We start from the raw sequence: 13,234 nt of genomic DNA, 5'->3' as shown, positions 1-13,234 counted from the left end.
CAGGAGATTCTTTTGATTAGTGCATCTCTCGCAATTAAGTTAACATCCCTTGATTTCCAGCTCTAGGAAGGAAAAATGTTGGCACAAGTTAGGTGTTACCCATTGTACCTAGATTCTTACAGACATTTCCATAGCCACCTACATACTGCGCCACACCCTGTAACATTATGTCACATATGAAGAATAAGGAAAAGGTCTATGTGTCTTTTTTACACCAAACAGAGCAAACATTTTTCAGCAGTTGTCATAAAAGGTCACAGGTAACCTCTGGGAGGTTTTTATAATCCTTTAAAGCTATAGAATAATGTTTTTAAACACAGAAGATGTAAACTAAGAACCCCCAGAATCTCAGTGGCAGGATATGTGTATGTGGATTGAGAACCATCATACAGACTTGGATCGCCATACCCAGCTAGGGAAATCCCACATCTCAATCCCTCTGAAAATTGTAACACTAGGTCCAATGCTCATTATTCAGGAGGGTTTTTAATATTTTGGCCAATGAGTGTAAAAGCACACATGAAAAACTAAAAAAAAAAAATTATGTGTAAAAGTCTAAAAGTTATCTATCCAAATTTTAATAAGTGCTTTCTGGTTCTTTGATTTCAGGAGCGTCATGCTGACAATTTGATCCAAAATCAGCACTACCAGGTATGAAGGTTTCTATTCTCGTTAAACATTCAGGCTGATTACAAATGTGATGCTGAAATACAGTATACTATTTAGAGACATCAGTTTACTCTGGCAGCATGTCTTTTTGATAAAGGAGGAAACGGAAGTACCCACTGAAACACCCACATGAGCATGAGGAGAACATGCAAACTCCACCTGGAAGGAAACCCAACAGAATTAAACCCAGAACACAAGATCAACGAGACAGCAGTATAAACTGTGCTAACTATAATTTGAACACGTAAAATAAAACACGTTTCGAATCCAGGATGTAGGGTATTCTATGTGGAATTTCTCAGTCTTTTCATATACTGTTCCGTATAATCCTAAAATTGCTCTAACTACATCTTGAATTATACAATTTTGAGTTCATTTTTCAGTAATTCTTTAGTTTAGGTTGAAAAAATGACACTTAATAAATGGATAAAATAAACCAAAGATTTATTTTGTGGGATTTTGGCTATGGTCAGGTTTAGAGGTCTGTTATTAATATTCAATTAATTTACAGTGTAGATTTTTATTATTATTATGTATTTATGTCACTCTAATAAAACATTAACAGAATCAGTTCCTAAAACATTATAAATTGCATCTGCAAATGCTTATATAGCATTTATATAGCAACACCCACACAAAACATGCAGTTGTTTTATGTTTTCATATGCACTACTGCAGTCTTGCTTTATTAGATTTGTTCCATCCCTTCACTGATCCATTTTCTAACAGGGTCACAGGGAAGCAAGAGGTCACCAGTCAATAGGCACCAGGCAGGATACATCCTGATGAGATTCCAGTGCATCACAGGGCTGACAGTCACAAACACAGACACATACACACTCACACATTGGGCCAAAAGTTTTCCCAGAAGCCATTTAACTTACAGTACCTTTGCATTGTTGGAGAAAACCAAAGGATCCAGTGAAAACCCATGCACAAACTAAGGGAGAACTTACAATCTCCACGCAGAGAGCACCTTAGATCCAGAATTGAAGAGAGGGATCCAGAACTGCATGGCACAATGCTAACCAATGTGCCACCTTGCCACTCCATTAGATTAATTGTTCATCTAAAATAAATATGTACTGTAAATGTCATTACTGTTGCCTCAGTTTCCTAATCATGTGAAAACGGGTCACAGTGAAGTATGTAGGTGAAAGCCATTCTTATGTCTGTCACCAGCAATCTCTCACAGAGACTGACAAATTAACGACCATTTTCTGACCTCATTCAAGTGGGGACGGTCAGTCCATGACATGGACATAGTTGCATTACTGAGAAATAAGAGAGGCACGAGACATATGTCTCATCCTGCTCATTTGGTTCCTCCTAATTTATTGATCTATAGTTTTTTTTTAACCAAGCCTTACTATTGTCTTTCATATCAGAAGGCCTTTCACTCCTTTCATGCCAGACTTGAAGCTACAGTGCATGGACTAATTACAATTTTAAATAAGCCTAGATTACAATTATCTGTTATATTTTGTGTATTAAAGGGATAATTAGAAAAGCCGCATCAAAATTCACCCTTGTTGTACACAATAATGATAACACAGCATGCTTTAAAATGAAAATATGTTAAATTAATTTTAGAAATACAATGGAAATTATGGAAATTACAAGCACCTCTTGTGACCAAGTGCACTTTCGAAATCCTAGATTTATTTGTGAGGCAAATCCCTGTGAAAATGTATCACAATATCAGTTAAAAACATGGGGACTAAACTGGGACTGTTAGAATTTGAAACTGTGTTCACCAGGGATGTCCAATCCTATTTTTGGACGGCCAGTTTGTCTGCAGGGTTTCAATCAGTTCAGTTCAGTTTACTGTCATATGCACAAGTGCAATGAAATGCTTATTTGCATGTATGCTCCAATTCAAGGACATTAAGGAAACACCAAAAACAAACAGAACAGTGGCAGCAACAACAACAGAATTTTATAACACATCTTAGAGTACTGTTTTTTATGCAATAAAAGTGCTTGTTTTTTGTATCCTCAGGTCCAAACGTTTCTTTTTTTCTGTCAAGCAATGGTTTGGGCTGACAGTCTTTTGAAGATTTTGAAATCTTCTTTCTTCAGATTTCTGAAGTTGTAATTCTTTTAGCCTGTTTTAAGATAACACACCTATCCTGGGATTGTGGAGGAGGGTTTCTTCACTTCTTATTTTGAGTTCATGTCTTTTCAATGGTGTGGTGACCAATAATTAAGTTTGAGGTCTTAGTGTATAATGCAATAGTTGTATTATGCTCTTTAAATTAAGCAGAATACATTCTATAGTGTTAACACTGCCAAAACCTGAGGATGCATATAGATAAGACAGCAAATCTATTTTTCTCAACCAGTGCAAGGTTTCACAATTTTCTCCTGTTTGTAACCTTTACTGTATATAGCCAGATAACCAGCAAACCATAAAAAAACATATTGACTACATTATGAAATAAAAATACCTGCGATGAACTGGTGACCTATGCAGGGTTTTTTCTGCCTTGCACCCATTGCTTGATGGGATAGGCTCCAGCTCTCCCATGACCCTGAAGCAGTTAAAAAATGGATGGATGGCTAAAACTATCCATAATTTCATAATTGATACAATATACATCATAATTGAAAAAATAAAAACTCAACCAAGACAATAGTATTAGTGTCATTTTAATTAAAATGAATTTGACCTAGACTGATCATCCTAAATTCTTTGTGTTTCACATGATTTGCCATTCACAACTGACATATTAAAGATAAATATTTCATTAGGTCTGTCTCACAATTTTATACTTTCAAACTTGTTCTAAAGAATTCACCTGTAATACTGTAAAATACATTAGTCCCAAACACAGAACAAGAATATTTTGACTGGAAAGTCCAGTGCAGAGGTTTTGCTTGTTTACGGTCCCTGGTACTTTCCATAATATGATTTACTAGGAGGTGTCAATAGATACACGAGGCTAATTTTTAACATATGCTCATTTGTTTATCAATTTAATTTTTAGCAGGGTTTGCACCGCCTTGCTTTGAATATTTTATGAGCTCAATGAAGTCTACATAGCTGGAGGGACTGTTTTCCCAAAACTCCGAAATGGCTATAATTCAATTCCCCCAAGGCTAAAAAACTGGAAGGCTTAACCAGCAGAAAGCATTCATGTCTGGCACAGAGAGAAGTACATAATAAATTAGCTTTATCAAAAGATACAGCTGCTCTCTTTTCGGAATAAACGCGATAAAGGAATAATCTTGAAGCACTTTCAGAACGCTGTACGGATCTGACAAGTTGCGAAGCACTGATTGGGATAAGAGCTACTTCTACTAGCTTCTTGGTACTTCTGTGCATTTCTGGTGGAGCTGAAATGGGACAATATCCATACCGGTAATATAATACAAACATGAATACATTTCTGAATATTTAAATATTTAATAATGGAACTTCATTCTTTTAAAAAACAAGAGGTGTTTATTTCAATAATCATTTCTCCATGCCCATGGTTAATCAGTGATACAGAGCTGTTATCACCTATGTTAAGCTCAAGAGCAGTTGAAAAAGAGAGAAAAATGAATTATGTTCCTGACATTAGCAAATCAAGAGTTGGAAAATTATCCAATTGAGCATGTAGTGAATAAAAAATGTTTTCATTTCAGATACAAAACATGGTAAATTTAGAATGGAATGGTAAACTAATCCACCTGTCATTAAAGACATACATGTACAGTATTGTTAACTAATGGCACCTGATAAGGTGTACCTCATACACTAAATATAATGATACTGAAACTTTCAAAGTCCAGCCCCAAACCTTTAACTAACTCTACACACATTAATAAATGCGCCTGGGCATCCATAATTAATATCATTCATATCAGCACAACATTTCCTATTATTAAAGGGAACTGTGCAAGGTTCTGATGTATAGCATCTTGTTTCTTTTTTCAACAGGTTCCGGTTTTGATTTAAAAATAAAGGGGTTTAAACATTTCCTGCAGATGGTCTCATCTTTGGCTTTTTGTTTTACTGTGCCCTGTTACAATGTCCCTTTAATGACAACAACATTTTGTCTGAATTTCAGGAAGTCATAAGAAACCTAGTGAAAAGATATGTGGCGGCTATGATTCGGAGTGCAAAAACAGATGAAGGCCTAACAGAGGAGAACTTCAAGGTGGGTTCATTATGTACATCTCTGTTCCAGTGAAACCAGTGACCGCTCGGCCATTGAGTTAGTGGGCTCAGCTGTTCTGGAGGGGCCCCTGATTTCTATGCCTACAGAAGACATAACCGAAAGCACTTCTGTTGTTTCAGGCCTATACAGTCACTGGCAAATATATTACAGGTCACACATTTTGTGGAAGACCTGAGGAACATGAGAAAGATTTTGGGTAGGTCACCTACAGTACTGCATCCAGCAGTTTAGCCAGATTTCAAACCTGCTGAAAACAGTTTGAAACCAATGAAAATGCTGTTCAATCCCACACACTGTTGCTTTAATGTTAACCTTAGCCAATGGCAATTCTGGTAGCAGAATGGGATGAGATTGCCTGTGTCAAGTGTTCATTCTACTCACAGATACTCAATATGGTAGTTGTTAGAGGTTCCTAATATTGTGGCCCACCTGTGTAATGATAAAGTTCCTTTGATAGGAAAAAGGCACAAACTCTGTGCTCAAATATTTTGCCTTTAAAGATAACAAGTAATAGATAAGTAAACTACATAAAGAACTGATGATCAGGTGGCTGTAGGGTGAAGAATTCCAAGTGAATTCCTTGGTGAAGTTTAACTTTCTAATTACGCATTTTACGCTGTGATTGAAATGAAGGCATTTTTGGGAGGAGAGGGGTCATACAAATTACAGTCAGCTTAAAACTTTGTTTTGTGCTTGCTGTATTGGTATTCAATAATCTTATGTAGAATTATAGCTAGTGTTATGCTACTGCCTTATTAAAATGTAACATATCCCTTAATTAGTCCGCACGAAACATGTTTGTATAATTTATACAGATGGATGAACACTTGCCTTGGCTGGACTCAGTATCTTAGCTTGACTTTAGCTATTCTGGAACACTGTTCCCCATGGGACTATTATCTTACTTTCTACTCAAGTGACCCTTTAATTGTTTTGAATGCACACTGTACTGTAAATATGTTCTTCAGGCAAGGCATTTCTAGTTTCTCTTGCGATAAAAAAAGAATATCTGTTTGTAAACGTAGATCTGGGAAACATTTGTATTGTATTATATTGCATGAATTCCTGGAGGTTTTCATTAAAAATGAAACTTTTTTTTCTCTCCACCTACAAACAAACCCTGATGATTTCTCTTCTTTCTTAACATCTATTTTTACAAAGATTTTGATGCATTGCTAACTACTGTTACAGGTATATAACCCCCTCAGCATTTGGCCAAGTTAGATTTGATGTTAGTGCTCAATCTAAAATACTTAGTGTTTTTATTGTTTTCCCAAATGATCTTGTACACGAAGTTTAGTTAAATACTGCGGAGAAGGCATTAAGCTGTTTTTGTTATAATAAGGTTATGGAAAAAAAGAGATGTTCTTTCTTTCCCGAAGCTTCATTCCACAAAAGAGGTTGATAAAACTGCAATGAAAGATGCCAGTGGAAAATGCCATTTAGTACAATACCCTACCATTTTCCTATGACAGAGGAAAAGCAAAAATAAAAGATTGTACTCAACAAAATAAATCTTTTTATACAGTACCAGCAGTAGGAAGTCCGAGTACTGGTTGGCTAATGTGTCTGCATGCACTTTAAGAACTGAGAGAGGTTATTAAATTGGTCCCACTAAGCCCAGAATGGTCTGATTTAGGTTTTTAAGAGTTGAATTGGAATGTAAATCTGCTAAATTCTACTAATTTGATGGTCTCCATCCATGTTCCTGGAGAGCCGTAGTCCCTTATTGCTTTGTTTCCCATCCATGACTAAATACAAAAAATAAGTCTTGACCAAATGATGCAACAACAGCTTTAGGTAAATAACTGAGAATGTTGCTACAGTAGAATAGAAAAGTAAAAGGCAGTGCAGCTGTCCAGGGCCTGGTCTAGAAACCCCTGAACTATATTTTTAGAGGTCTACTCACCATCAGAAAGTCCATGTTTTCAAGCCACTGCTGTTTTATTTGTCCACGCTCTTCCAGGAGCTGAAGCAGGACATCTCCAGTTTCCGCTATGAGGTCTTGGACCTCCTAGGTAATAGGAAACCCCCGAGGAGGACCTACTCGTCCAGCAGTGAGGCCACACTGAAGGACGAGGCAAATGAGGACGAGGACGGAAGCCGGGACAAGAGCTCCAAGAGCGTCTCCTTCAGCCTGGCCGAGAAGAAGAAAGACGCCTTCAGTGTCTCGGCCCTCTTCAAGTCCATGTCAGGGGCAGACGTGGCCGAGGACAAACCAAAGAGCAACGGCCTGAGGCGGTCCTTCATCAAGAACGGCAACCGGCTGCAGCGCCTCTCCAGCTCCAAGAAAGACTCGTTCAAAAGGCTGGGCCTGCTGTTCTCAAAGATGAACGGGCACCTCTCAGAGCCGAACTCGGAGCCCATGTACACCATCTCCGATGGACTCCTCCAGCCCCAGTATATGTGGCAGGACTTCAAGCACTCTCTCGCCAACGACCGGGAGGTGACCCGCAGTGAGATCCACCTCAACGAGGTGGGCCTCACCCAGCCGGCCCAGGTCAATGGTAAAGACAGTCTCGTGCCTCCCGTAGGCAGCAAGTCCCTTCACTGTGCTTCCAACATAACAGCTTCCAACTCCAGACTCATAGACTCCACAGAGGATGTGTTCGACAGCTGGGAGGGGGGCTGCGATGGGCTGATCAGGAAGTGGAGACAGGGGCAGGAGGACATCGTTTCCACTCAGCTATAAAGAAACAAAAAGAAAAGATATATATTTCTAATATTTGGTCAAAATCTCTGCTTGCACTGTAATCCAAGCTAGGGGCCAGCCTAGAACATTTATTTAAACAGGGCGCCCACGACTGCAAGTTATTAGTGTAGAAAAATAAATTTTAAAAACAGGAGCTTAGTTTATTGCAATAGTAGTACTTATTAACAATTTAGCTACCCATGTACAGTCTTTTTCTTCTTTTACCTACTGCTGAATTTTTAACAAAACTAGGCACAGCTCAGGTAAACTCTGATAGGGTTTACTGCTGAAAAAGTCTCTTCCCCTGACTACGAAGGTACTGTACAACAGCATTTTGTTTTAAGTCTGTGTTCCCAACAAGCAATTAAAAAAATCATGGTGTTAAAATTCCTTTGAAATTATTTTTTGAGTTGCTGCTAACAATGCGTTTTACTGGTGAAAAGCTATTTCTCATCGGGGCATGCCATGTAACAGTTATCTGTGCCAGACCATTTCTGCCCTGTTTTGACTATTTTAATACTAAATGAACAATAGAGGGAACCTCTGCTGATAAGACAGATGAGGTATTGTATTTTTAGAGGTTTATATAAAATGCATATAAAACTATTGGTGCAGAATCATTTTTAACTCACGTGCTATATAAAGCATTTCTTGCTAATAAAACCTTCTGAAAGAACTCTTGGATGTCAGCACACTATTTTATTACTCTCAGTAAATCCAATTTTGAAATAAATTAGTAAGAGATGAATAAATAAACTTTGTTTTATTCGTTTAATTTAGGGTGAGGAAGGGTCAACTTTTTTACAGGACCACTAAAATGCCCGATGGACCAGGTGGCTTGTCTCATTTTGTGACTTTCATTATTAATATTCTTTATTTTGTTAAAGTACAAAATCAAATGAAGAGTAGGATATCATGTGTTCTGTTTTAATAAAAAAAACATTTGCTTTATTCCTATTAAGAAGAGGACAAACAGACTCCTCTTTTTATTTTTATCGTATTTGCTAGAAACTGGAGGATGTCTTCAAAATCTAAACGGGACAAAACTGATGTGCAGATACATACTATATTGCACAAGGGAGATCACAGAAACTCAATTCACATCTTCCCCGCATTGCTTAAAACCACCACCAATAATCCAGCTATTTGCAGTCCAATGTCTTAAGGTGCAATCAACATCCCAAGATATATTTGTTAAAAAAAAGCCAATTTATTATTCTCAATAATACATTTCTTTTTATGTAGGCTTTGTTGAAAATGTCCATGTTGCCCATTTCAAGCTATTACTATCCATCCATTTCCTGACTGATTTATCCAGTTAAAGGATGTGTGGGACCTGGGGCCTAAACCAGCAAGAACTGGGCACACCCTGGGTACTGTAGGATACCAGTCCACTGCAGGGCACACACAGACACAGACATGCACACCCTCACACCAGGGCCAATTTTCCCAGAAGCCAATTAACTTCCCAGTATGCCTTCGGACTGTGGGAGGAAATCGGAGCACCTGGCAGAAACCCTTTAAGATTATTTTCCATTTTATATGAATGCACAGGAGGGATTAAAGATTCTTTTTGCTCTGTTTAAAGGAAAGTTCCTTTTTTTAACCAGATTTTAGAAGGAAATTTCTCACAGTAAGAAACGACAGTACTTTTCCCAATGAATATGAAAATTCATTACATAATACTGTATGTACAATATTTTCAAAGTTGACAGAATGCTTGTTAAATCTGCTGATGAGTCTATATTTTTAAAAATAAATTTTGGATGGTAAACTATGTGAAAACCATCTGGAAAGACTCCTCTTTCTGCTGGCTGACAATCTAGATTGTTGCTCAGAAACCAAAAAACTGAAATTCAGATTCTATAATAAAAGGGAATGCATCAAGCAAGTTGTAAGACACTGACACTTGTCGTCTAAAATGAAAATATAAACTTAATTTTGTAGACCTTTATCAAAAGATACAGAAAAAGTGATGTACTTTATACAATACAGTCAAAGCAAGAAGTCTATTTCAAATTCCAGCAAAATTCATGTAGGCTGGTTTTGCTTTCAAAATTCAATTTTGAATTAAATTATCTTCTGGATATATTTCAAGTGTTAAAACTTTAAAAATATATTCTGCAATATGAAGACATCAAAGAATGCCCTGTGGATTAAAAATCATGCCTGTGTCGCACAGTAAAAGGTTCTAAAATTATTATTTCATGCACTGCGTATTTCTCTGAAATTTTAAACAAAAACCTCTTTTGTTTTGTAATATGCTTTAGGACAGCTGGTGCCTGTGGTATACCTGTAGGTCTGTACTGGTAGTCTGAAGTCCCTATAGGTGGATGGGGCTTTTTTCATGTGGTTTGCAGATGTTAAGTTACTTAGATGTCAATTTATCAAGCAAGATGGATGCTGTGCTGGTGTATTGGTTTTCAGTCTCAGCTTGTATATTTTGATATCTCATGCCTCACATAGATTTCCAGGCTAAACAGGGTGTATTTTGCGTTGTGAATGCTAGTGGCAAGCTTATAGCCATCTAATTTATGGTTGCAGGCCTGCTGCTCACTCTGGACAAACTGGATTGTACGTTTCCAGAAGTGCAAAGACATGGATTGAATTTGTCTTCAGCACCTTGCATTAGCCTTCAAGAGATCTTCAAACTTCCCTTGGAAGGTCCACATCTTGAGACATGATAATGACTTACTAAAAGGCTTTCATGATGGATTTTGTTGTTGCTTAATTGGCTCTGTGCCTTTGGGCCTTCAGCTGCTGTTTTGATAATATTAGTTATTACAAGGTTTTCCTTGTTGGATTTCTGATTAGCAGAGGTAAACTCAGATCATGCTGATATTTTTGGAAAATTGATGGGTGCATCTTTCTCTAACCAATAAAAAGTCCAAAATTTTAATTACATTCTATAGAATGAATTAGATGTTAATTCAATGGCAAGTATTATAGGCATAGGTTGTTTTCTCCCAGTCATATGATAAAAAGGATTTTGTTGATTTGGGGAGCCAATTCTAAACAGCTGAACTTACTTAACCAAGCCAGAAAGCTTTTCACAAGTCCTGACTCCACAAATTTTCTTTGCAACAAATAAAGCCTTCAGGGTAGAACTTCTGACTGGAAATAATATTTACTTGTCTTGGGAATAACCAAATGCTATTTTAAGTTTATTCAGGTAACAATGCCATTGTGGACAGAGCGTGCTACAAATAATACTTGTACAGTATAAAGTATTAACGTGAAGTAAAAAGCAGATCAAGACTTCAAACACTACCCAAGAAAATGACTGTCAAAACTGTCTCTATATATCTATGATAAATATATTATGATACATATTATGTATTATGCCTTGCCAAAGTGTTTAGAAGGTTTTCATAAAAAATTGTTGTTGAGAAAAAAAAACACCGTGTCTCCAGAAATATCACAGAAAAAGAATGCGTAAGTTGGATTGAACATAAAATATAAAGATTTGAAATGAGAATTAATAAAATCAGAAGATTTGGGGGGGGGTTAAATTAATTTCAATAGTGCTTACATTACACTAACACCACTTACCAGCTTTCCTTGCAACCTTCACCTCATTTGAGTGAACAATTTACCTACATACAGTACATCAAAACATTAGTCCGAAAAGACTAAGCAAGGGGAAATGGTTTGGATTCCTAGAAAAGATAGAGAATGTTTGATGACCTGGCTAAACATACACTGCATTGCCTTAAGTGGTAATGTTGCCTAAATTGCCTGAATGTAAAAGACTGAAAGAAAGTGGTTATGTTAAGATAACATTGCAATATCACTTTACCTGAACTTCAATTCTGCATTAAAACACAACCTGGTCATCAAACATTCTCTCTTTTCTTGAAATCCTAACCCTAGCTAAGGGTTTGGGTAAGGTAGGGTTAGGGTTCAGATTTTCTTCAATAGGATTAATGCAAGTTTCAACTCATTTTAGAGGAAAAGATACATACGAGCATCACATTTGTCCTAAAAGACTAAGCAACCTTGTCACACCACTGACAATGTATCTACAATGGAAAAAATTGTATTTCTTGACAAGGATTTTGTTATTGCACATTTCATATTGAATGGTGTTCTCAATGGGCATGGTTTCAGGGTTCAAATGGTTAAGTCTTGGGAATAACCAATAAATTGTGGCTGTATCTGTTAATGCGGACATGCATTCAAAGTCAAATGCAAGACTCTGGAAAGTATAACCACTTTCTTTCAGTGTATTGTATTTGGGCAATATTACCACTTAAGGCAATGCAGTGTATGGAGCCATACATACAAGAAAAAAATGTTGCAATATATCGCTTTTCCTGAACTTCAATTCTGCCTTAAAACACAACCAGGTCATCAAACATTCTCTATCTTTTCTAGAAATCCTAACCCTAACCCTAGCTAAGGGTTTGGGTGAGTTAGAGTTAGGGTTCAAATTATTAATGCAACCTTCAGTGTATGTAGCCATACAGCATATCCAAGAAAAAATGTGAGGATAACATTGAAATATCGCTTGTCCTGAATTTAATTTTTGTCCTTAAACTCAACCATGCCTTCTAACATTGTTTTCTAGGAAACCTAACCCTAGCTAAGGGTTTGGGTACATTAGGGTTATTGTTCAGATTTTGTTTTAAAGGATTAGATTAGTGCAAACCTCACCTGATTCGAGAGTAAATTCTTACGAGCATCAAAATATTAGTCCTAAAAGAGTAAGCAACCTTACCTCACCAAAAAATTTATCAACAACGGACACATTTGTAGAAGCATATTAAGCTTTAAAGTACACCTTGGAAGATTGAAGTTATTTTTGCAACTTTTCTATCAAAAGAGAAATCTAAATTGTATGGAGCATCAAAAGAAATATGACTAGGTTTTTAGAAACATACAGTAGATTTTGACTAAACATTTTTATCATGAATATAAATCATGCATATTCAATCATGACCAAACAGAGATACATTCCAGTAACATTAGAATTGGATCACCTCATCACTACCAGCTGACTGGGCAGAGGTGAGACCATTTAAACTGAACGTCTAACCTAACAAAAATCAAAGAACTACATGGAATGGAACCAATAAGGCTCACTTTATCCTTTCTTAACGAAGAATTAACATCGTGCTGATGGAAATCTGCTTTTGTGGTGTAGACATTCAGAACAAAATACTGTACTCTGTACAACGGACTAACCAGTGATGGTGAGCATCTTGACAGCGGTATTAAAATTACTGCAGAATACCACTTCAACTGATTGACAGTATAACTTGTATTGATAGAACGTGCGTTAAGTGACTTATTGGCAATTCAACTGCAAGGTCAACACTTGCTCAAATCCTGGTACCTCAATTCCTGACATGATGTCATTCTAACTGGACAACACACATCCTCACTCTGCTTATCCAAAAGCTTTTTTGAGCAATATCAATCTTGCCCTTCAGCTCAAAACAAATGCAAGCAGGATTATGAAGATATTTTCACAGACTCAACTTATCAAATGCCTTGCAAGAGAATCCATTCAAATACAGATTTAATAAGTTCTATGGTACTTCCTCAATTAAAATGGAAAAATAAATTCTAGCTTTCGACCTCTGGTCAGCTAGAGGATGGGTTAGTTCAGGATACCTGAGAAACACCCCTTGTTGCTGCAAATTGATGCCACTAAACCAGGAGGATATCGCCGTTTTCTCTAAGTTTCTAAATGAGCATC

General features: G+C 36.9%; 1 protein-coding gene across 1 annotated transcript in view; it reads left to right on the top strand.

Moving 5' to 3' along the window:
- The window catches only part of LOC148653755 (short transient receptor potential channel 5-like), an 89,354-nt gene extending 81,434 nt beyond the window's left edge, over positions 1-7,920 (top strand). The window contains exons 9-11 of the mRNA XM_088649098.1: positions 610-651; positions 4,728-4,817; positions 6,805-7,920. Of these exons, the coding sequence (XP_088505224.1) occupies positions 610-651; positions 4,728-4,817; positions 6,805-7,530 (858 nt within the window). The 3' untranslated portion in view covers positions 7,531-7,920. The remainder of the gene's footprint in view (positions 1-609; positions 652-4,727; positions 4,818-6,804) is intronic.
- Positions 7,921-13,234: the final 5,314 nt, after the last annotated feature.

Source organism: Lepisosteus platostomus, chromosome 10 (genome assembly GCF_059453375.1).
Source record: "Lepisosteus platostomus isolate fLepPlt1 chromosome 10, fLepPlt1.hap1, whole genome shotgun sequence".
In the NCBI taxonomy this organism is placed as follows: domain Eukaryota; kingdom Metazoa; phylum Chordata; class Actinopteri; order Semionotiformes; family Lepisosteidae; genus Lepisosteus; species Lepisosteus platostomus.
This window is presented reverse-complemented; position numbering and strand designations above follow the sequence as displayed.